The sequence below is a fragment of the Schistocerca cancellata genome, chromosome 7 (genome assembly GCF_023864275.1).
Source record: "Schistocerca cancellata isolate TAMUIC-IGC-003103 chromosome 7, iqSchCanc2.1, whole genome shotgun sequence".
Classification (NCBI taxonomy): Eukaryota; Metazoa; Arthropoda; class Insecta; order Orthoptera; family Acrididae; genus Schistocerca; species Schistocerca cancellata.
Genome location: NC_064632.1, coordinates 466,089,662 through 466,116,066, shown reverse-complemented (window position 1 = coordinate 466,116,066; position 26,405 = coordinate 466,089,662). Strand labels below are relative to the sequence as shown.

General features: G+C 40.5%; 1 protein-coding gene across 1 annotated transcript in view; it reads right to left on the bottom strand.

The window, feature by feature from the left end:
- The window catches only part of LOC126092828 (PR domain zinc finger protein 10-like), a 90,840-nt gene that overhangs the window by 38,865 nt on the left and 25,570 nt on the right, over positions 1-26,405 (bottom strand). The window contains exons 4-5 of the mRNA XM_049908557.1: positions 22,166-22,437; positions 529-616 (exon numbers count right to left, since the gene is read on the bottom strand). Coding sequence (XP_049764514.1) covers positions 529-616; positions 22,166-22,437 — 360 coding nt within the window. The remainder of the gene's footprint in view (positions 1-528; positions 617-22,165; positions 22,438-26,405) is intronic.

The following is a 26,405-nucleotide window of genomic DNA, read 5'->3' as shown; positions in this document are numbered from 1 at the left end:
AGACACCTATGATGATATAAAGAACTTGCTTGTGAGTTTGCTGATGAGGTAATTATGGGAACTGGTTGCAGAGGTGATTCTGGGAGTGTATTTTTGCAGTAAGTCAAAGTGCAAACAGATAAATTTATTGTTAGTTCTGAGGCTGTAAACAAGGGTAAATTCCAAATGGAAAGAATAACAAAAATTTAAGCACAATCCCTAAGTTTACAACTTACAAAAAGAAAAATCTTTATAATTTAAACTAAAAGAAGGAAGCAAAAATGAAAATTACTGAGATGGAGCGAAAAAAAGTAATGTGAATTAAAACAGTGTGTGCTGAGACATTTGCTGCACAGATCTGCATTATGCAAAGGCTCGAGACAATTTCTTAATGTGACACACAATTTCATCTGTGAAGTAGTTTCATTATAGTGTAACACTGCTGAAAGAAAGTTTCATTATGATAAAGAACATCTGCTTGGAATTTAATATCACCTCTCGCTTTTGTAGACGTTTCCTCCTTATACTTATATATTACTTAATTTTTACCTTCTGTTTTGTGTAGAGGTGAAGTTCCCATGCAGGCGGCATATTCCTTGGCATACCACACACGTAACTCCTCCCCAGCAGTGATTTCCTAAAGTGATAAAAAAACATTAAAAATCACTATTTAGCTCTCTTTAATATCTTGTGTGATTTTTAATAAATTAGACAACAGTCTCCTGTACGGCAATCACACTATTTTCTTCCTAATCTTCGAATTTTATCAATGTCTAATTATAATGCAAGTAACTTCGAACAATAATTTAAAAAACAGTATTAAATGTGTGCTGTGTTGAGAAAGATGTCATTTGTGAATGCTGTCTTGCTCAAGATAAATATGTATTTTAGTTGTAATGGTATAATTCTTGTCAAAAAATGTGAGATATTTCCCTCTTGATCATTTGCTTAGCATACATGGTTAAATTTTTAGATATGTACACAATCACAAATTATCCAAAATTATAACTCTTTGATATTAATGAAATTACTGGATGATGTTAGTTAACAGTCCTCTAATGAGTTACATGTATGTTGTTCTTACATGTCTCACAGAGATTAATTTTTGGACAACAGAAGAGTCTCACCGTTCCTATGCAGGTATATTTTTTTAAGAAGGTAGATTAAAGTTACCTCACTTGGCATGGAATGTACATTGAAAAGACAGATTAGATGCTATAGAAGGGGAGAGTGTTTATCAAGAATGAAATAGGTCTGTCTGTGAAGTTCTCTGAAGGCGAGTAACAGGTCTAGGTGAACTCAACATAACTATTGAATTTTTTTTTACCAGTCAGTATGTAAGACATGGTAATATTCCTAGTGTAGAGAGAGAGAGTTGAAAACAAATAAGTTGTTAGGCCCAGATGAAACTCAAATTCAGTTTAACAGAGAGTACTTACTCTATGGTACTGACCCCTTACTTAGCTTGCATTTATCAAGAATCTATCACCCAGTGCACAATCTCACTGACTGGAAACAAGTTCAGGTGGCTGCTGAATACAAGAAGGGCGAAAGAGTGGACTGCAAAATTATACACCAATATCCTTAACACTGTTTGCTGCAGAATTCTTGAACAAATTCTGAGTTCGAATGTAACAAATTTCCTTGTGACAGAAAAGCTTATGTAAACAAATCAGCACAGATTTGGAAACTGTCTTGCAAAACTCAAATTTTCCTTTTCTCATATGACATTCTGTGAACTATGGATGAAGGGCAACTGGCAGATTCCATACTGCTAGATGCCCACAAAGCATTTGACGTGGTGCCCTGCTGCAGTCTGTTTGTAGATGCACTTGATGGAATCAATAAAGACAGGAACGAGAACTTGCATGCGCAAGAAAATCTGAATTTTAGGAGGAATAATATGAATCATAATAACCAGTCAAAGCCTTATGAATCCAATCTTACCAGAGTCCACCGACCTAGCAGGAATGTAAATAGAGGGGGTTGCTCACGAGAACCATTAACGTCTAACCTCGGTCCGGTAACTACGCAGGAATTCGTGCCCAGCAACAGCTGTGGAGCAGGGGGTAATGCAGTTCCAACGTTTGGAAATCGTCCCATGGTTGCTACCCATGAGGAAAACGTGGAGCGATTTGGACCCAGGGCCGGGGCCCAGATCGTCGAAATACATTGAGAGGCCTAAATAAGAGGGTACAGGTTTCCTTTATGCATAAAGTACCTACCAAGGAGTGGCTACTGCTGGAGAAAACGAACAAAATAACTATGCCATCACAAAGTAGACATATTCATCGATTCTACATCTATATCTACATCCATACTCCGCAAGCCACCCGACGGTGTGTGGCAGAGGGTACCTTGAGTACCTCTATCGGTTCTCCCTTCTATTCCAGTCTCGTATTGTTCGTGGAAAGAAGGATTGTCAGTATGCCTCTGTGTGGGCTCTAATCTCTCTGATTTTATCCTCATGGTCTCTTCGCGAGGTATACGTAGGAGGGAGCAATATACTGCTTGACTCCCCGGAGAAGGTATGTTCTCGAAACTTCAACAAAAGCCTGTACCGAGCTACTGAGCATCTCTCCTGCAGAGTCTTCCACTGGAGTTTATCTATCATCTCCGTAACGCTTTCGTGATTACAAAATGATCCTGTAACGAAGCGCGCTGCTCTCCATTGGATCTTCTCTATCTCTCCTATCAAACCTATCTGGTACGGATCCCACACTGCTGAGCAGTATTCAAGCAGTGGGCGAACAAGTGTACTGTAACCTACTTCCTTTGTTTTCGGATTGCATTTCCTTAGGATTCTTCCAATGAATCTCAGTCTGGCATCTGCTTTACCGACGATCAACTTTATATGATCATTCCATTTTAAATCACTCCTAATGCGTACTCCCAGATAATTTATGCAATTAACTGCCTACAGTTACTGACCTGCTATATTGTAGCTAAATGATAAGGGATCTTTCTTTCTATGTATTCGCAGCACATTACACTTGTCTACATTGAGATTCAATTGCCACTCCCTGCACCATGCATCAATTCGCTGCAGATCCTCCTACATTTCAGTACAATTTTCCATTGTTACAACCTCTCGATATACTACAGCATCATCCGCAAAAAGCCTCAGTGAACTTCTGATGTCATCCACAAGGTAATTTATGTATATTGTGGATACCAACGGTCTTACAACACTCCCCTGCGGCACACCTGAAATCACTCTTACTTCGGAGGACTTCTCTCCATTGAGAATGACATACTGCGTTCTGTTATCTAGGAACTCTTCAATCCAATCACACAATTGGTCTGATAGTCCATATACTCTTACTTTGTTCATTAAACGACTGTGGGGAACTGTATCGAACGCCTTGCGGAAGTCAAGAAACACGGCATCTACCTGGGAACCCGTGTCTATGGCCCTCTGAATCTCGTGGACTAATAGCGCGAGCTGGGTTTCACACGATCATCTTTTTCAAAACCCATGCTGATTCCTACAGAGTAGTTTTCTAGTCTCCAGAAAAGTCATTATACTCAAACATAATACGCGTTCCAAAATTCTATAACTGATAGACATTAGAGATATAAGTCAACAGTTCTGCACACCTGTTCGACGTCCCTTCTTGAAAACGGGGATGACCTGTGCCCTTTTCCAATCCTTTGGAACGTTACACTCTTCTAGAGACTACGGTACACCGCTGCAAGAAGGGGGGCAAGTTCCTTCATGTACTGCTTTTCCTCTTTTGAGCAATTTCAATTGTTTCTCTATCCCTGTGTCGTCTATTTCGATATCTACCATTTTGTCATCTGTGCGGCAATCTAGAGAAGGAACTACAGTGCAGTCTTCCTCTGTGAAACAGCTTTGGAAAAAGACATTTAGTATTTCAGCCTTTAGTCTGTCATCCACTGTTTCAGTACCATTTTTGTCACAGAGTGTCTGGACATTTTGTTTTGATCCACCTACCGCTTTGACATAAGACCAAAATTTCTTAGGATTTTCTGCCAAGTCAGTACATAGAACTTTACTTTCGAATTCATTGAACGCCTCTCGCATAGCCCTCCTCACACTACATTTCGCTTCGCGTAATTTTTGTTTGTCTGCAAGGCTTTGGCTATGTTTATGTTTGCTGTGAAGATTAAGGACGAGACTCCGTTTTTTTGCAAACCATACCCTAAACCTATAAGCCTTCAAGAAGCGGTTAGGGAGGAGATTAATAAAATGATTGATCAAGATATAATAGAAAGGAGTATGAGTGTCTACAATAATCCCTTAGTAGTAGTGAAAAAAGCTACAGGTGGAGTGAGATTGGTGCTAGATGTACGCACTCTCAACCGTCATACTGAAACCGAAAGAGATCGTCCGGTTAATATAGATGAGTTATTAACTAAATTTAAGGATGCCCAGTATTTTAGCTCTATTGATCTGATGGTTGAGTACTGGCAAATCCGGTTACATCCCGATTCAAAAAAGTATACTGCTTTTTTGTTCGACGGAAAATCTTACCACTTTAATGTACTACCTTTTGGACTAAATATTTCGGTATAAGAGCACTTGATAAGGCTATTTGACAAGAGTTATTGAAAGAACTAGTTATTTATGTGAATGACATCTTGATTATTTCATCTACTTGGGACGAACATAGTAGGACATTGGAAAAAACTTTGGAGCGATTTAAGGAGAGGGGTATCACCTTAAAAGTTAAGCAAATCTCACTTTGCGAGGCAGGAATTAAAGTTTTTAGGACACATTGTGGGAGTAAAAGGCATTAAACCAGACCCCAAGAGAATCGAGGCTATTAAAAACTGTCAATCTCCTCGAAATGTTAAACAACTATAAGGGTTTCTGGGAATGGCAGGTTATTACCGACGCTATGTGCAAAGCCAAGACTATTAAGATTATTATGTAAAGGTATATCCTGGAATTGGGACCAAGGGCCCCAAGAAGCCTTTGACAAACTAAAACAAGCTTTAGTAAATGCGCCCATCTTACAACATCCTGTAATGATAGAACCTTTTAAGATAGCAACTGATGCCTCAGATTACGGTACTGCAGCAGAATTATTCCAAGGGGAATGGAGGATAGAAACCTATGATCATAGATCTATAGCGTTTATCAGTCGAAGCTTAAACAAGCATGAACAAAATTATACTGCTACCGGGAAAGAATTGCTAGCAATAGTGTGGAGTATACAAAAGTTCCAAACTTTGATATGGGGTTCGGAAATCTACATTTATACCAACCACCAGGCTTTGTCATTCCTAATGAGTAGTAGATTATTACACAGTAGACTAATGAGGTGGATGTTGTTTTTACAAGAATATGATATTAAAATACAATATATAAAAGGATCAGAGAATATAGTCCCTAATGCTTTGTCGAGACTACCTCAAAACATGAAAGATCTACAACGTACAGAAGGACCTGGGGTAGTTTTCGCGATCAATTTTATAACAACAGAATATCCAGCAAGGGAAGTACACAAGTTAGCCCAAACGATAACGGAAAATATTAAACATGACCCTCATTGGGACTGCGACTGCTGTGTTCAGATGCGGGTTGAGTTGGCATCCCTTCGCTCCCAGCTTCAGGCAGTGTTGGCTTCGGTCACACAGCTTGAGGCTGTTGCCAATGGGCATCACTGTGGGGGTCCGGATGGGGGCTTGTCGGGGATGGCCAGCCCGTCCCACACATCCCCCGATCAGGCTATGGCTGTGGCTGCCCGGGATACTGCCCACATTGAGTCTGACCCCTCACCCATGGTAGAGTGGGAGGTCGTCTCAACGTGTGGCAGGGGGCGAAAAACATTCCAGAGGGCTGAATGGAAGGCCTCTCCAGTTTGTCTGATGAACCGGTTTCAGGCTCTGTCTCAGGCTGATACTGATCTTCCGCCGGACATGGCTGCTTGTCCTGTTCCAGAAGTTGTCCCTCAGTCTGCAAGATCCGGGTGGTCGCACAGGGTGGGCTTACTGGTAGTTGGGAGCTCCAACATCAGGTGCGTAATAGGGCCCCTTAGGGATATGGCAGCAAGAGAGGGGAAGAAAACCAATGTGCACTCTGTATGCATACTGGGAGGAGTCATTCCAGATGTGGAAAGGGTCCTTCCGGATGCCATGAAGGGTACAGGGTGCACCCATCTGCAGGTGGTCGCTCATGTTGGCACCAATGATGTGTGTCACTATGGATCGGAGGAAATCTTCTCTGGCTTCCAGCGGCTATCTGATTTGGTGAAGACTGCCAGTCTCGCTAGCGGGATGAAAGCAGAGCTTGCCATCTGCAGCATCGTCGACAGGACTGACTGCAGACCTTTGGTACAGAGCCGAGAGGAGGGTCTGAATCAGAGGCTGAGATGGTTCTGTGACCGTGTGGGCTGCAGATTCCTCGACTTGCGCCATAGGGTGGTGGGGTTTCGGGTTCCGCTGGATAAGTCAGGAGTCCACTACACACAACAGGGGGCTACATGGGTAGCAGGGGTTGTGTGGCGTGGACTGGGCAGTTGTTTAGGTTAGATGGCCTCGGGCAAGTGCAGAAAGGGCAACACCCTCAAAGAGTGTGGGGCCAAGTCAGGACATGCGGGGACCAAGCAGCAATTGGTATTGTAATTGTAAACTGTCGAAGCTGCATTGGTAAAGTGCCAGAACTTCAAGTGCTAATAGAAAGCACCGAAGCTGAAATCGTTATAGGTACGGAAAGCTGGTGGAAGCCAGAGATAAATTCTGCCAAAACTTTTACAAAGGCACAGACGGTGTTTACAAAGGATATATTGCATGCAACCGCTGGTGGCGTGTGTGTCGCTGTTAGTAGTAGTTTATCCTGTAGTGAAGTAGAAGTGAATAGTTCCTGTGAATTATTATGGGTGGAGATTACACTCAACAACCGAGCTAGGTTAATAATTGGCTCCTTTTACCGACCTTCCGACTCAGCAGCATTAGTGGCAGAACAACTGAGAGAAAATCTGGAATACATTTCACATAAATTTTCTCAGCTTGTTATAGTCTTAGGTGGAGATTTCAATTTACCAGATACAGACTGGGACACTCAGATGTTTAGGACGGGTGGTAGGGACAGAGCATTGAGTGACATTATACTGAGTGCACTATACGAAAATTACCTCGAGCAATTAAACAGAGAACCGACTCGTGGAGATAACATCTTGGACCTACTGATAACAAACAGACCAGAACTTTTCGACTCTGTAAGAACAGGGAATCAGTGATCATAAGGCCATTGTAGCATCCCTGAATATGGAAGTAAACAGGAATATAAAAAAAGGGAGGAAGGTTTATCTGTTTAGCAAGAGTAATAGAAGGCAGATTTGAGACTACCTAAAAGATCAAAATGAAAATTTCTGTTCCGACACTGACAATATTGAGTGTTTATGGAAAAAGTTCAAGGCAATCGTAAAATGCGTTTTAGACAGGTACATGCCGAGTAAAGCTGTGAGGGACGGGAAAAACCCACCGTGGTTCAACAACCAAGTTAGGAAACTACTGCGAAAGCAAAGAGAGCTTCACTGCAAATTTAAACGCAGCCAAAACCTCTCAGACAAACAGAAGCTAAATGATGTCAAAGTTAGCATAAGGAGGGCTATGCGTGAAGCGTTCAGTGAATTCGAAAGTAAAATTCTATGTACCGACTTGACAGAAAATCCTAGGAAGTTCTGGTCTTATGTTAAATCAGTAAGTGGCGCGAAACAGCACATCCAGACACTCTGGGATGATGATGGCATTGAAACAGAGGATGACACGTGTAAAGCTGAAATACTAAACGCCTTTTTCCAAAGCTGTTTCACAGAGGAAGACCGCACTGCAGTTCCTTCTCTAAATCCTCACACAAATGAAAAAATGGCTGACATGGAAATAAGTGTCCAAGGAATAGAAAAGCAACTGAAATCACTCCACAGAGGAAAGTCCACTGGACCTGAAGGGATACCAATCCGATTCTACACAGAGTACGGGAAAGAACTTGCCCCCCTTCTAACAGCCGTGTACCGCAAGTCTCTAGAGGAACGGAATGTTCCAAATGATTGGAAAAGAGCACAGGTAGTCCCAGTCTTCAAGAATGGTAGCCAAGCAGATGCAAGAAAAACTATAGACCTATATCTCTGACATCGATCTGTTGTAGAATTTTAGAACATGTTTTCTGCTCGCGTATCATGTCATTTATGGAAACCCAGAATCTTCTCTGTAGGAATCAACATGCATTCAGGAAACAGCGATTGTGTGACACCCAACTCGATTTATTTGTTCATGAGACCCAGAAAATATTAGATACAGGCTACCAGGTAGATGTAATTTTCCTTGACTTCTGGAAGGCATTTGATACAGTTCCGCACTGTCGCCTGATAAACAAAGTAAGAGCCTACGGAAATCGGACCAGCTGTGTGGCTGGATTGAAGAGTTTTTAGCAAACAGAACACAGCATGTTGTTCTCAATGGAGAGACGTCTACAGACGTTAAAGTAACCTCTGGCATGCCACAGGGGAGTGTCACGGGACCATTGCTTTTTCACAATATATATTAATAGCCTAGTAGATAGTGTCGGAAGTTCCATGTGGCTTTTCGCGGATGATGCTGTAGTATACAGAGAGGTTGCAGCATTAGAAAATTGCAGTTAAATGCAGGAGGATCTGCAGCAGATAGGCACTTGGTGCAGGGAGTGGCAACTGACCTTTAACATAGGCAAATGTAATGTATTGCAAATACATAGAAAGAAGGATCCTTTATTGTATGATTATATGATAGCGGAACAAACACAGGTAGCAGTTACTTCTGTAAAATATCTGGGAGTATGCGTGCGGAACGATTTGATGTGGAATGATCATATAAAATTAATTGTTGGTAAGGCGGGTGCCAGGTTGAGATTCATTGGGAGAGTCCTTAGAAAATGTAGTCCATCAGCAAAGGAGGTGGCTTACAAAACACTCGTTCGACCTATACTTGAGTATTGCTCATCAGTGTGGGATCCGTACCAGGTTGGGTTGACAGAGGAGATAGAGAAGATCCAAAGAAGAGCGGCGCGTTTCCTCACAGGGTTATTTGGTAATCGTGATAGCGTTACGGAGATGTTTAGCAAACTCAAGTGGCAGACTCTACAAGAGAGGCGCTCTGCATCACAGTGTAGCTTGCTGTTCAGGTTTCGAAAGGGTGCGTTTCTGGATGAGGTATCGAATATATTGCTTCCCCCTACTTACACCTCCCGAGGAGATCACGAATGTAAAATTAGAGAGATTCGAGGGCGCACGGAGGTTTCCCGGCAGTCGCTCTTCCCGCGAACCATACGCGACCGGAACAGGAAAGGGAGGTAATGACAGTGGCACGTAAAGTGCCCTCCGCCACACACCGTTTGGTGGCTTGCAGAGCATAAATGTAGATGTAGATTTTACAGAGATCTATGCCATGTGTATAAGAGAGTCATTACCCGTAAACAAAAGGGAACAGTGGAAGGTAACAAATCACAACTTGTTCTGGAGAAACAGCAAAGAGTCAAGGTACTGGCAGCTGTGTATACCACAAATAGCAGAGTCTAAATTAATACAGTACATTCATAGTGGATATGACCACTTCGGAGTGAAAAAGTGTATAGCTCACATGAATAAGTTTTATTATTTTTAGCGATTAGGACGTAAGGTAACTACTCCTATTAAAACATGTGACATCTGTCAGAAAGCTAAGGAGAATAATACCCTGTAAAGTGTAAGATGTATCCGATTATTCCTAAAGCATTACATGACCTCACAGCTGCAGATTGTTTTGGACCCATACCCAAAGGGAAGGGAGGCGTGGCTTATATATTACTACTTATAGAATGTTGGTAGAAATATATAAGACTGTGTCTTATAAAGAAGGCTAATGCGCAAACCCTGATCAAGTGTTTGCAGGAATATTTTATAGCTACAAGTAAACCGAGGCGTTTTCTTTCTGATAATGGACCTCAGTTTACCAGCCATGAAGTTAAGGAATTTTTTAGCCAGGGAAAATATACGACACCTTTTAATATCCAACTACAATCCCTCTTCGAACCCTTGTGAAAGAGTAATGAAAGAGATTGGTAGGTTGTGCCGCACTTATTGCCACAACTCTCATACCTCATGGGCACAAAGAATTAAAGATTTTGAGCTTATTCTAAACGAACTACCACATTTGTCTACAGGAATGACGCCCATAGAAGCCATTAGCAAACCATTTATAGGAGAACATCTAATTAAGTGTTTTATGTGGCCGGAGCAAAAAGCTACTTATCACCAAGCAATTCAGGAAAGAGCTGGTAGAAACTTACACAGGACCGCCCAACAAAGGGTAGATAAACACAATGCAACCGCAACGAACCCAGAATACCACGTAGATGACTTAGTATTAGTAAAACAACACCTTCAAAGTTCAGCACTGAAAAAAGGAACACAAATTTTTTCTGAAATACGTAGGACCTTATCGTATTCAATCAATAGTACACCAAAAAACCCTATATTTAGTAGATCCTGTGACGGGAGAGGAAAAGGGAATGTATAATGTTAAGGATATAAAACAATATATACAAAACCCCCAGGGACGTTGACGTTCTGTGTCAACAGGCGGAGTGATGTCCACCGGTTCTTGAGTTGGGTTCGGTGTTACTTCCACATTAGTTTTCCTACACCGAACTCCCTTCAAATCTTTGACTACCCTGTAATCTATTTATAGCCCTTAAGCTATCCTATCATATTAGTATTAGAAGAGACCAATTATGACTACACGATTATGACTAATTTAAGGAGTCACAATAAACAATAACCTCTAAGCATGAGATAGAACTAACAGGGTAACATTCTAACAGGAGATATAATATGATGGTACTGTTTAGGAAGAATGATACCAAGATGACATAAACTGAACATGTGTATGAAATATAAAGTGAAGTGACTAACTGAATAACTATTTGATTATAGTGTATACAGTTTCTATTTTTATTGAATGTTTTATATTTTTTGTAAAGTGTGATGTGGTTGGGGAGGGTTTATATCTAATTTTGAAAGGGATGAGTAGCATAGGCACAGACACGACCTACACACCTTGCCCTTCATACAACCCTCACAAACAAGTGTGACTGGTTCTTCATCATTTGCCTTTCCATAGGAGTTGCTAAGATCTTTTCTTCGGGGACTTTAAAGGTGATGAGAATGTCCATTCTGCAGGAGATGCCTAACAGCATACCTCCTCCGGCTTCCCACTTAAGTACCGGCGAAGTGGGGGTCCTGGGGAAGGGGGGTGGGAAGGGTTTCCTGTCTTTGGGGCTGTCTTCTTTCTTTCTTCGATCTAAGCAACCAATTCTTTTATTTCATTTCTTACTTCTCTTGAGAATACCAATCTATCTTTCCCTCTGTCCACATTCATATACTTCTATTGCTGAAGTCCTTCCCTTTTCCATGATTTCTAAAAATCTTCAAATAAGAACCTTAGTGGGTCGAAGAAACAGGACGCACGATCACACTTCCACACTCAAACAATTAAATACAAAGACGCAGACAAGTAATACACAGGGAGATGTAACAACCGTCACAGATAAGGGGGGAGGTAGTGCTCAGGAAGGGCTCGAGCACATGTGCTAAGTAATGACGGTTGCACATCTCAAGTAAAATAGTATAGCAAGCTTAAACTAAAGGAACAAGGGGGGACGAAGTGTATATCCACCTGTGTTCATAGCACAAAGTAATATGAATGGAGATAAAAAGAAATAGATATTAAGCTAGAGGTATCGAGTCAAATAAGTTTCTGATGAATAATAGGATAGTGCAGACCGAATAGCCCGAAGAAAAGAAATAAAGTTACAACCATGGACGAAACATATTTAGTTATTAAGGCTATATAAGTGAGCTGTAAGCAATGAACACGCGAAGAATTTAAGCAGGTAGGCTGAAGAACTCAGGAGGAGGAAAGGAGAGGTAGAGAGAAATTTTACCAGGAAATTTTAAATAAAATAGTGTGCAGATGCGTACGAAACAGGCAAGACTATGAACCATTGTTAGAGAAGATAGGGAGGGCGCATCTGATATAGATGAAATGAGAGAAAGAGAGGCAGGCAGGGAGACCCAGAGGAGGCTGACCTATACTGTGCGGGCAGGGGCACCAAAAAGGGGATTGACCTGTACCATAGTTTAGTATAAATGGAAGGTGCGTACCTACCCAAGGATGAGGAAGATGTTTTCATAGTATCAACCCTTACATAGATTGGAACCCAAAGGGTAGTGGAAAGTTTCACCTGGTAAATTTGAATTCTAAAATTTTTTAAATAGAAAAGACGAGTCCTGTGCTAGGAGATAGAAAAAAGAGAAAACCCCCACTACAACTAATTTTTTTCAGACCCAGAAAACTGGTGGTTATCATTGCAACAGCTTCTTCTTCTTCTTCTTCTTCTTCTTCTTCTTCTCCTCTCTCTCTCTCTCTCTCTCTCTCTCTCTCTCTCTCTCTCTCTCTCTCTCTCTCTCTTTTTGTTTTTGTTTTAAGCCTGGAAGCAAGAGTAGATAAATCTATTGGCAATAGCTAATACTTGTTGTACTATTAGTTTATCATACTACTATGTCTATTAAAGATATTACCAACAGCTTAATGAAATACCGGAGATGGAAGAGTGTTTTTGTACCTAATGTTTTATGTAGTACAAAGTAACAAGATAAGTGATAAGAAATAAAATTATTAAAATATATGTTTTGTGCAAAAAGGAGTGTTCGAGCTAAGGGGAGGGATATGTAGTGCCCCCAGAATTTTACGGAAGTCTGGAGACACTTGTGTTCCAGCCGTTTTGGACACGCGTTATTTTAAAGCAGGACGTAAGGATGAGCATGGGATACTGCACTCATTTATTGTTTGTGCAGGCGACACTGGAAGGGAGATAGTTTGTCGGCGCTGGCAAGTGTTCAGCGTGACCTACGAAGAATGAACACATACGGCCCGGAAGCTCCGTTGCCGGCTGCAAAGAGTAATGTAGCTTTGTATTGTTGAAAAACAAATGGAGTGACTCGAGATAGTGACTGTTTTAGTAGACATTTAACTGCTGTTGAGAGTACGTGGACTGGACATGGATAGTCAGCCACGATAAAAGCTTATGTATTAATTGTGTTCAAAAATGTGCTATTAACTGATTCTAGGTGCTCGGTAATGTGTGGGCCTACATCATGAAGTTTAGTTGTTTTTCTGTACGAAGTGTAAATAAATATGTTCTGGTGCATTGAATGATATTCCAATAGTAGCGTATTTTTTAAATAAGAAGAGAGAGAGCGAGAGAGTGAAAATTTCCCCTTCTTATCAGCGAAATCTTTGGAGAAGCGTCCGGTGCTAGCAGAAGACATCGGCGCTGCAAGAAAGCAAAACCAGCATTCTTCAACAAGTAAGTCCACGAAAACACTTAACATTACACTGCACCACCGCAAAGTCACAAGGATCAAAGTCAAGAATAAATAATAAAAATACAGTACAGTCCCGTTAATCTGAACTAACTGGGACCGGACCTTGTTTCGATTACCGATTTATTCGGATTAGCTGAAATTATGGTGACGAGTTTCTAGAATGAAGTATAAAGCAGATAAGTAGGTACACCATGGTAACAAATGGGAACAAGTGTGGGAACAAGTGTGGGAACAATGGCTCACTCTCACTCCCTGCCCTTGTTGTGAATTGTTGAGACCTTTGTAGTGTCTGCGGTCAGTGCACTGCCAGTTGGTTCGCAAAGTGCTTGGTTATGTTAATTATCAATTGCTGGCACATGTAACAGTTGTATTGTATTTGTCCAGGTGTAGCGGTGTACGTATTTTCGTCATGAACAAACGGAAACATACAACGTTAACTCTCAAAGAAAAACTGAATGCTTTGAAGCGGACAGACAATGGTGAGAATGTATCTAAACTGGCAACAGAACTGGGTGTTGGTAAACCAACCATTAGTGATTTGCAGCGGAACTGAGTGAAGCTTGAACAGTCCTGTGCAACGTCTTCGGGGAAAAACACTCGAAATCCGGAAGACTTTGAAACAGTTCCAGTATGATAAAATGGATGAAGCTCTTTTCCATTGGTTTACGCACGAAAGAGAAAGGGGAACTCCTTTGAGTGGAGCACTGGTTCAGGAGAAGGCTGTTTACCTGAACAAGTTAATGAATAGTGACGAGTCTTTTAGTGCGAGTAAGGGTTCGTTAGACAGATTCAAAAAACGTCATGGAATCCGTCAGCTAACAATTCCTGGAGAGAAGCTTTCTTCTGACCATGATGCAGTGAAGTAATACTTGAGTCAGTTTGAAAAAAATGATAAGAGAGGGAAAGTATTATCCCCATCAAATTTATAATGCTGACAAGACTGGCCTTAATTTTAGGGCATTGCCAAGAAATAACCTGGCATCAAAAGCAGAAGACCATGCTGCTGGTTTTAAAATGTGCAAAGATCGTGTGACTTTATTAGCATGCAGCAACGCTGCTGGTAATCACAAGCTACCTTTAATGCTGATCGGCAAATCTGCTAAGCCCAGAGCTTTTAAAAACTGCAACATGAAGTCCCTGCCAGTATATTATCGCAATCAGAAAAAAGCATGGATGGATAGTAAGCTGTTCAAAGAATGGTTTCATGGCCAGATTGTTCCCTCAATTCGATGGCTTTCTAAGGAAAATCATTTGTCTCCCCGTGCAGACCTTTTGATTGATAACGCGCCATCTCACCCCAGCAGTGAGGAATTATGTGATGGAGAAATTGTGGCAAAGTTTTTGCTGCCAAAAGTTACACCACTTCTACAGCTGATGGATCAGAGTGTACTGCAAACATTAAAACTGATTTTCAGAAAACAATTTTTACGAATGCTGATCCAAGATAATAGCAATCCTTTGGTGGATAAAATAAAAAAAGACCAATGTGAAGGATGTTGTTTATTGGGCTGCTGAGCATGGCAGAATATTTCAGAAAATACTCTGAGAAAATGGTGGAGAAAACTGTGAACATCTCTTGAATTTCAGGACAACCTAGTTGAAAATGAAGACGAAAATCTACTACAAATGATACAGACAATCCCTGGATGTGAAGAAGCTAGTGAAGGACATGTAGACGAGTGGATGGCAGTGAATGGGGCATGTGTGGAGAACCTTACCGACGCTGATTTAGTTGCTGCTGTGACTCAAGACCAGGAAGAAGTGGACTGCTGTGACGGAAGTGACAATGACCTGAAAGCGACAAAGGAGAGCTGGTGCCACACAGTGCACAGCAGAATCCCTTGACGTCGCATTACGTTATTTGGAGCAACAGCCCACTGCTACACCTGCTGATTTGATGTTTATGAGATGATGGTAAAACTCATATAACAGACTGTCTTCATTATGCCAAAAAACAAAGATTAGTTTTTGTCATCTAAAAAGTAGGGATAAAATGTCTGCTGTATTTTAGTAAGTTTGACAGCTTTTCTTTCATTGTTATGCATTGTTTAAACGTAATGTTTTCTTGCCAATTTTTCTAATACATGTTTACTGTACTGTGTAAATTAAAATAGTGTGTACTTACAACAGTTTACTGCACAGTTTTCCATACTTAGACTAACATTTTTCATGTTCAGATTAACCAAACGTTTGGATTACTGGGGTTTGGATTAGTGGAACTCTGCTGTATATATATTACTATGGGTAGCAGGTCTGAGGGTGGATAAATGTAAAGGAGGATGGCAGATGGGACTGGATGAGGACAGAACTGGGATTGAATGGAGAAAGAGTGGGGGGTGAGGAGGGGCTTGTAGGATGAGATACAAGAGCATGTAGCAATGTAAAGGTGTGAGAAGTAACACTTGACAATACGGGAACTGGTGCAAGGAGAGTGATCAATTTGCAAGTATAGGATTAATTATATCAGCAGGAGTAATATGGGACATAAGATGCTGCACCAACAATCAGCATGGTCTTGTAGCTGCCTGCTGTGCGCAGCTGAGATGGTTCATACAGTGAGGCTCGAAAGTAGAGCATGCAGTGTGGTTTGTATGGTGAGAAGAGAAACACAGGAAGAAGAGAAAGAAGGACAGACATTAAGTATAGTGATGCATAACAAAATACTAACAAAGGGGAACAGCACTGGGTTAGGATGGAAGAAAAGCCATCAGGCAGAAAACAAACAATGGAAAATCCAGACTGGAATGTAACAATATTATGAAAAGGAAAGTTGCCACTTATCATATAGTGGAGATCCCGAGTCGCAGATAGACACAACAAAAAGACAGTCACAAATAAAGCTTTCGGCCATTTAGGCCTTCGTCAATAATTGACGACCGACACACACACACACACACACACACACACACACACACACACACACACACACACACACACAAACGGGCAACTGAAGCCGCACTACAAGCAGCAGCACCAGTGCATGATGGGAATGGCTACTGGGTGGGGGTAAGGAGGAGGCTAGAATGGGGAGGGGGAAGGATAGTATGGGGAGGGGGAAGGATAGTATGGTGAGGAAGGCAGGCGGACAGTGAATTGCTGCAGGTTAGACAGAGGGTGGGAGAGGGGGGGAGGGGAGGGAGTAGTGGAAAAGAAGAGAAGTAAAAAGACTTGGTGTGATGGTGGAATGACAGCTGTGTAATGCTGGAATGGGAACAGGAAAAAGGCTGGATGGGTGAGGACAGTGAATCATGAAGGTTGAGGCCAGGAGGGTTACAGGAACATAGGATGACTCGCGGGGAAAGTTCCAACCTGCACAATTCAGGAAAGCTGGTGTTGGTGGGAAGGATCCATATGGCACAGGCTGTGAAGCAGTCATTAAGATGAGGGATATCATGTTTGGCAGCGTGTTCAGCAACAGGGTGGTCCACTTGTTTCTCGGCTACAGTTTGTCGGTGGCAATCCATGTGGACTGATAGCTTGTTGTTTGTCATGCCCACATAGAATGCAGCACAGCAGTTGCAGCTTAGCTTGCAGATCACATGACTGGTTTCACAGGTGGCACTGCCTTTGATCGGATAGCTGATGGTAGTGACCGGACTGTAGTAGGTGGTGGTGGGAGGACGTGTGGGACAGGTCTTGCACCTAGGTCTATTACAGGGTATGAGCCACAAGGTAAGGGATTGGGAGCAGGGGTTGTGTAAGGATGGACGAGTATATTGTGAAGGTACGGTGGATGGTGCAATACCCCTGTGGGGGGGGGGGGGGGGGAAGGAGGATAGTGGGCAGGACATTTTTCATTTCAGGGCACAACAAGAGGTAGTCTAAAACCCTGGCGGAGAATGTAATTCAGTTGCTCCAGTGCTGGGTAGTACTGAGTTATGAGGGGAATGCTCCTATGTGGCCGGACGGTGGGACTTAGGGAGGTGGTGGGAGACTGGAAAGATAAGGCACAGAAGATTTGTATTTGTACAAGTTTGGGAGGATAATTATGGTCTTTGAAGGCTTCAGTGAGACCCTCAGTATATTTTGAGAGAGACTGCTCATCACTGTAGATGCGAAGACCATGGGTAGCTAGGCTGTACGGAAGGGACTTCTTGTTTAGAATGGGTGGCAGCTGTCAAAGTGGAGGTATTGCTGGTGGTTAGTAAGTTTGATACGGACAGAGGTACTGATGTAGCCATCTTTGAGGTGGAGGGTCAACATCAAGGAAGGTGGCTTGTTGAGTTGAGTAGGACCAGGCGAAGCAAATGGAGGAGAAGTTGTTGAGGTTCTGGAGGAACTGGGATAGAGTGTCCTCAACCTCAATCCAGATATCAAAGATGTCATCAATGAATCTGAGCCAGGTGAAGGTTTAAAATTCTGGGTTTTTAGGAAAGATGCCTCTAGGCAGCCCGCAAATAGGATGGTATAGGACGGTGCCATATGGGTGCCCATAGCTGTACCTCGGATTTGTTTGTAGGTATTGCCTTCAAAGGAGAAGTAATTGTAGGTGAGGATATATGGTTGGTCAAGGCAATTAGGAAGGAGGTTTCTGGTTTTGAATCCATCGGGCATTGGGAAAGGTAGTGTTCAATAGTGTTAAGGCCATGGGCATTAGGAATGTTAGTGCAAAGGGAGGTGGCATCAACAGAAACGAGCAGGGCACCGTGTGGTAAAAGGACAGGAACTGTAGGGAGTTGGTGGAGGAAATGGTTGGCATCTTGTATCTAGGAGGGTAGGTTCCGGGTAATAGACTGAGGGTGTTGGTCTACAAGAGCAGTTTAGTAGATAAAAGTATTTAACACTATTAAGCAAAAACATAAACTGAAATAGCATGGGTGTTTGAAGGATTCAAAAAATGAACTTTAAAAATAAATAATAAAAAGTAAGAAGAAATCAAAAAATGAACAAACTTTGTTTTGTCGGGTAGCAAATTCGAGCATAATCTTAATATAGGCTCTATTTAATAAAAAAATCAATTTCCCAAAGACAATTCTAATAACATAAAGGGAAAAATTTATTGAATTTGATGAGGTAGTGCAGTCAGACCTAAATAAGAAGCTGGATAGATGCCTTTTGGCATTAGAAGATGAAATAGAAATCAATAGAAAAGAGACTACATCCCTTGAACTACAGGTTATTAATATAATAGATGATACAGTCAAGTCCGTACTAAAAAAGAGGGGAAAATACAGATTTTTCACAGTGTATGCTAGTATGTACATCCAGGGACACGGAATTATTCAGCCACATAGGAAAAAATGGAAGGGATTACTATCTGAGATGCCAGAAATTGGTGGTAGCAATTTCCTATAAAATGTAACACCCATTTGGCTAATGATTTCTAGGATTGGAAACAGAGAGCACTATTCACCCAAAAATATTTCTGAGAACATTGCAAAACTGGCATTGTGAGACAATCTTGTCAGGGTATAATGCAATGTTTCCAAGAAGTTTTCAGTAGGTAGCGACATATTAAGTGAATCCGTGTACATGAAGTTTGAAATATAACCTCAGGGTGGGTGAATTTGTACTCGACAAGTACAAAGTGCCATGAAGCATTTATTCAGTTTCTTCAACTATCTGTATCTATCTAATATTTTTTCTTTTTTTTTAAGGCAGGCAGATGAGAGAGAGAGAGAGAGAGAGAGAGAGAGAGAGAGAGAGAGAGAGAGAGAGAGAGAGAGCTACTCAATTGTGAATAAAAAATATTATGACAAAAATATAAAAATATGAGAACGATTCTATGAACCACAATCAGTTTTTGTTATGTTTGTGAGCAATTATCAGGAACTTCAATACACAAATCTTATCAGACAATCTGTACAATCGTAGAAGTAAACAAGAAAATCGTTATAGCAGCAAGTGTCCTTAATATTGCTCTAGATGAGCCCTCTCATGATACAGTCCAAGTGACCTGCCCTCCATTTCTGATCTCCCACAACCTATCCCTCTCTTCTCCTCGAGGAAGGAACTATTAGTTCTGAATGCTAAGATAGTGTGTAACTTTTACTTTTACACATATCTATGAGCAGTACTACATACTTTGTATCATGAATGTTAAGCACTGGCCAATGATTCTGTCTCATACATATTAATATCAGTAATGTCATTATTAAATGGTTATTATGACTTTAAGAACAGTATAAGTTTCTGTTATTTAGTCAAACATATTGTCATTCAACAAGGGAAAAATAAATATATTTAAATAAATGTGGCACAATGTGTGGGTACCTGTGAGAAATGTTCAGATGTCTTCACCTGAAAATTTGTGTCAGGTGCCCAGAAGGAATACTGTGCACGACTGAAAACAATGACACGCCGTCTGTCCAAAAAATTATTGAGAACTGGAAAGTTATCTTGAAACAAAGTGTAAAACATCTGATTTGCAAAGATGAGTAATTGGAAACTGGGCATTCTGAGAGTGTAATGCAACACTTTTATTATTGTAAGAAGTGACAGTAATCTGGAGCTGTGTAACTATGAACTTTAACAAAATGCTCAAAATTTAATCTGTAAGTAGTTGTTCTGTTTCCTGCACCGAGATGTGAAGATGTGCAAACAAAACAATGAAAACATAATTTTCAATAAAAAAATAAATATAGTATAAAGCTTAATTTAAGCTCTTTGATACAAAAAAGCAGTATATTCTGAAGTGTTGGCATTTATTATGTTCTTATAGAGTCTCATAAGGTTAATGATGAAATTCTCAGATGTTGGGTAATCTGAACTAATATTCAAATACAGTCTGAATAAATAATAATAATGATAATAATAATAATAATAATAATAATAATAATAATCAAAATCAGAAGAAAGACAAGACAGTCCAGGCTGGTATTGATTAGTGAGGTGACGTGCTCCCTTGCATCTCATGAAGGCGATTCGAGGATTATGGGCACATGTGGTTATTTATCGGAAGATTTGTTTCTGGGCTAGGTCTGAGGTAGTGCCTATCTGTGGTGGCCTTAGTAATATCTTGAATTTACTGGGCCTGGTTACTCATCACAACAGACGTGCCATCTATGGATGATCAGACACTGTGGCGAGAATGTTTTTATATTTTTTTGAAAGTGAACGAAGTCCAAGATGAACACAGACCTCTGCATGAAGCCAGGGCAGTGAAGGGCTCTCACCCATCAAGAATGCGGCAGGTAACTTAAGGTTAAGCTTCCATAGCAGTATACAAAAGTGGACTCTAGGAGGCAACAAAGAAGTTGCACTTACGCCATGTTTAGGGGTGGAAGAAGACTATATTCAATTTATATGGTAATACTACTTTGGTAAAAATAATAATCACTAAAACATCATCATCCTCCAGTACCACGTTTAAACATAATAATTCACAGCTGCCAGCCTTTGCAAGTCTTCCTGCATTTCCTTACAGTCTTCCAGTAATCAACCTCACTACCTCGAATGACGAATGTGGTATTATTTATGTTTAATTTTCTTTGTACAGAACTGATGATTCATCATTACTGCAGTACCAGCAGGTGTGTCGTGTCAAGTATGCCAATTGAGGAAAGTAAACAAAACTAGAAAAGTCAGTTATGTGGTATTCTCTCTTCAATGACGATATGTATTTGACACTGTTTTTCATGAATTCTCCACCCACTTATCACCACCTAATCTAAGTTATCAGTTTATTTACAGGTGTAACACTCTGTTGTGATGTATATACAACAAAATATACAAGTCATGTTTGTAAGTGCAGTAGATGGGAATCCCTAGAATTGCAGGAAAAAAACTCACACTGGAGTGTCCAGTTGTGTTAAATATGTCAGTAAGAAATCCCACCAAGTGAAGCCACATGCTTTTATCTGAATCCTAATCATGAAAGAATAGCATTTACCAAAATTAATTTGCGAATCAGAAAGGTTTATGGTGAAGGTGTTATGAAGAGAGAGAGAGAGAGTGTGTGTTTCAATGGTGTAGGGATTTTAGTGGAGGCAGAAAGAATGCCCATGATGAACAGAAGAACAAAAGACCTTCCACTCTGATGGATGAATGGTGCAAAAAATTGAGGAAACTGTTCGTGAATATCGCTGATCAACACTGAATGAAATCTCTGTTATGTTTCCACAACTCTCCAGAACACACTTATATCACACACTGACAGAAATGCTGGGTTACTGTGTGCAACATGGGTCCTGCAAGCGCTGATAGAATAGCACAAGATAAATTGGGTCAATAGTGCCCGTGAGTCTCTTGAATGACTTGAAATGGAAGGTGGGATTTTCTCAGCTCTACTGTGACTAGATGAAACATGGGAGGCTCGTACATGCCAGAGACAAAAAGACAGTCCTCACAATGGTATCACACCAATTTGTCATCTGCTGAAAAATTCAAAACCACAATTTTGGGCAAAAGAGTCATGGTCTCAAGTGTTTTGGGACTGAAAAGGCACCATTCTGGTGGAATTTATGCCTCCGGGGGAGACCTTTAATGCATAACAATATTGTGAGACCCTAAACAAAATGCAAAAGGAGCCTTCACATGAAAGGAGGGGAATGCTGAGGAGACTCCTTAGCCACCAAGGAACTATTGGTCTAATTTGGCTAGGATGTTTTCAACTCCCCCCCGAAGAGACATGAGTGGAATTAAGATTTCAACTGATGAGCACATGCAGAAAGAAATTCTGAAGAGGAGAAAGGAGCTGGTGGGAGCGTTCTTTGAGGAGGGTATAAAGAAGTAAAAAATATAAAAATGTAACACACTTACTTTCTGAACATGCCTCATATTACAAAACATTCACTATGTAACACATCAGTTCCATAATATGAAAATTAAAGAAAAGGATACAAAGCAATATATAAATATATAAGACAATATGTTACCTTTGTGGTCACAAAATAAATACCAGATTGGTATTGAAATGCTGCTAAATTTTGTTCTTTAGCTGATCTTGCAACAGCAACAAAGATCATCCAGTTACATTGGCCTTCATTTCCGGATTCTGTATCAAACCACTGAGGGTCTCTGCCTGCAAGAAACAATTTGAAAGGTAGTGTTCTTCTGTCTCGGATTGGATTTCTGGATTTTCTTGGTGCCTGCAGGGGTCCAAATCTTGTGCGACGTTTTATATTTTCACGTGTAAAAACAGATACACCTGAGAACAAGAAGAATGAATACAGGGGAAGTACTTGAAAGTTAACAATAAAATGATACTGAAGATAGCTTCACGTACTATGCAAGCATGTACCCGTATTACATTTTCTGATCAAATTAAAACGCTGTAAATCCATGGTCTACTGAATGTCATAGACAGATAATATCCATGTGCTTGTCTGGCAAATCAAAAGAACATTAGTGAATGACTGTGCTATCAGCTACTTGCTGAGGCGGGAATGAGTAAATCTGAACAGTTATCTCTGTCAGAAATGCTTTTCAGTGTCTTGTAGTACAGATACATGTTGGTTAACAGTGTCTTTACAACATTATTCTCCTCTGCATTGGTTTGATAGGTTAAAAAAAAAATCAGAAAAATGTGAGTAGGACTCCGAGGGTTCTGTACAACTTTATTATTATTATTATTATTATTATTATTATTATTATTAAATCTTTCTACTCGATGCCACTTTGGTGACTTGTATGTCTCTAACCTACCCGAGGAAGCAAACTAGGGAAAGGTGAGCGACAGTTTAACATGAAATCCAAACCACAAGTTGTTTCTGGCGATTCCTTGTACCATTGAGAGGTGAAAGATAGGTTAAAATGAAGATTCACTTTCCATGAACACACTTTACCACTAGACCGCCATGCCTGACAAGCCTATACGAGGGATGTCTGAGAAGTTCTCGGCCTCGTCCAGAGATCGTAGCACTACTAGCATTATTTCCCCCCCCCCCCCCCCTTATGATGGTACATGTGTCAGCAGATGCCACGTAAAACTGCAAGTCAGGTGAGGCAGCAGTTTACAGTAGGCAGTAGTCTGAAGCAGTTTTGGTGCATGTGGTGTTGAAAATCGAAAGGAAAAAAAAAAATAAATAAATAATAATAAAAAATAAAAAAAAATCTAGTGTTGAGCAGTGATTAAATTCTTCATAAAAGAAGGTTTAACACTGACTAAAATTCATTTACGGCTTCTAAATGTATATGGAAACTCTTCACCTTCAGTTTCTACCCTGATGAAATGTACAGGTGAATTTAAACGACACCATGAAAGTGTGCAAGATAATTCACGAAGGACGTCAAGAAAGTGCAAGAACACCGGAAATCATTGACAAAGTGTACAATATGATTTTCGAAGAATGGTGTATAAAGGTGCATCAAATTGCTGAAGCTCTAGGGATATCCAAGGAATGGGTTGGTCACATCTTGCACTTCTTCAGATTTGAAAGAGGATGGAAGTCTGAGGGAGCCTAATGTGGGGAACAAGGTGGATGTTCCAGCACCTCATAGAGCAAATCTCTTAGTTTCCGCATTGCCAGGATACTTTTGTGGGCAGGTGCACTGTCTTGAAGGAAGATTATTTTTTTCTTCTTTCAGCTAGGTCTGTTTTCACAAGGAATTGAAGATGAGAAAGATTTACGCAAGATGGGTGCCAGGTGTGCTCACTTCAAACGCATTTGCGCAACACTTTCCAAAAAGTGCTTGGTGCATTTTAAGAACAACAAAAGTGACTTTCTGCATCAATTCGTTATGGTGGCTGAAACATCATTCACCACTACACACCTGAACACCAGAATCCACACAACAGTCTATGTAGTGGATAGAAGCTTGTTCTTCAGCTCCAAAGAAGGCAAGGATGGTGCCATCAGTGGGTAAGATCATGATGTTGGTCCTTTGGTATGGAATTTTACTGAATGACTATCTCGAACAAAGTAAAGCTATAATTGGAGAATACTACTTTCAACTTCTAACGAAACTGGACACAAACATTTGTGAAAACAGACCCAGCTGAAAGAAGAAATAAAATCTTCTTCCATCAAGACAGTGCCCCTGCCCACAAAAGGGTCTTGGCAGTGCGGAAATTGAGGGATTTGCAAATTAAGTTTTGGAACATCCACCCTAATCCCCACATTTGGCTTCCTTGGAGTTATGTCTATTCTCAAAACTGGATAAATTCTTTGCAGGTCAGCACTTTTCGTCCAATCAAGTAGGCATTGCAACTGTAGATGGGTACTTTGCAGTACTTCCTGAGGAACACTAAAGAGAGGGTATAATGGCAATGGAACACTGCTGGATGAAATGTACAGATATTAGAGGACATTATAGTGAAACATAAAACTTTTTTGAAAGCATAATTTGTCATATTCACTATCAGGCTGAAAACTTTTCAGACCACCCTTGTACATAGTTCATCCATAAATTTTGATGAATGAGTTGGCGAGTAGCAAATTTGTACCCTATATGGCCATATTTTTTGACTGCATTGTCTTAGTTGCTTAAATTATTTACATCGCCAAGGGACTGTTGACTTTAATATTTGACATAAATTTGAAGTTGATACATCTACCTGCTCCCGAGGAACAGGGGTCTTAATTTTATGATTATGGGTCAATGGGAAATATTGTACAGGTTGTGAAGAATGAGTTTGTGGCATCAAAAAATATGGCATACATGGCTGTAAACAGACTGCACTGACTTAGAAGCTTAAATTTTTCACATCATCAAGGAACCGTAGACCTTAGTATGTGAGATAAATTTCGAGGGTCTTAATAGTCAGACAGACGGACGGACAACAATGCAATCCTATAAGGGTTCTGTTTTTGCCGGATAAGGTGTGGAACCTTCGAAGCATAGGAGATTCAGCAACTGTTAATCTGTCACACAGTGAATGTACAGTATTTCTCCAAAGGTATCAGAGGCTCTTATTGAACATCACTTAAAGGATACAAAGCTGAACTCTGCAATATTTATCAACATTTACAAGGATTTTCATGTCAACAACAGTGTTCTGAATTTGTATATAGTGGACAGTTAATTCTATTCATCTTTTTACAGTGCACAGCATAACCGTATTTATATGTTAACAATGTTTCAATAAAATATGCATGTTTACCTTCAGAGTTGGAATTCTGAGGTCACCTGCATAAATAATTATTCTAAGATAATTTTTTGAGGCTGTTTTAAATAATACATAACAGTCTCAATCACAAGTAATACTTCAATTCCAACAGTGGTACGGGCAGGACAGATAGCACATTATTATGACACTCAACATAACAACAATTACAACAAAGCAACAAAGATCAGTACATATATTTTAAATGCAATGGAACTGATGTCTGACAACATATTACAAACTGACAAAATAAACTGGCATACACTTCTTGACATTACAATCACAACAATAAAAATGAAGTAGTGTATTAAATGGGAACATAAAGCAAACCTGTACACTTCTTTAAAACATGTGCATTTTTTAAACTTATATTGGAAACATAAAAATAATATTAACTATCTTCAATTACAGAGTTATCGAGAAATGGTGGAGATAGCAATTACAAAAGGACAATTGGGTCCCTACCAACATTAGCTCATACATGTAGGGCAAAAGAGTGATAACTTGAGAGGGGGAGAGGTGGAGAGGGGGAGGTGGGAGGAGGAGGATGGTAACTCTTGACAACATTTACCACATTCTGAATTTGTTTCACAGAATATTGGTCAAAGCACTCTGCGCAACAGTTAGTACCCATAATATAGCAATCTTTATGGATAGTTTTGTCAGAAACAAACAAGGATGGACTGCTCACCAATCCTCTTCGCAACAGGGTGGTGGGTCAGTGTCTATACACGCCTCAAATGTAATGCTTTTCGAGTCGCATAAAGATCAAAGTGCCACATAACATATGACATGAGTGTTCTACTGGCATGTCATCAGCATGCTGAGACTAATGAGAGGAATTCACTGTGTTGACACACTTTTTTTGGTAGGCTAATGTTGCACGGCTACGGTTGTCAGAGCCTTTATTAATGTTCAAGTTCCTGGAACATCAGTATTTAGGCCGATGTAAAAGACCATCAGGAACAGTTGACTGAGGAAACTGGAGCAGTGACTTCAGGCCATGGAACACACACAGCTGCTTCTACACTCACACCTTGTTTCAGGCTACCTGGTAAAATAAATATTAA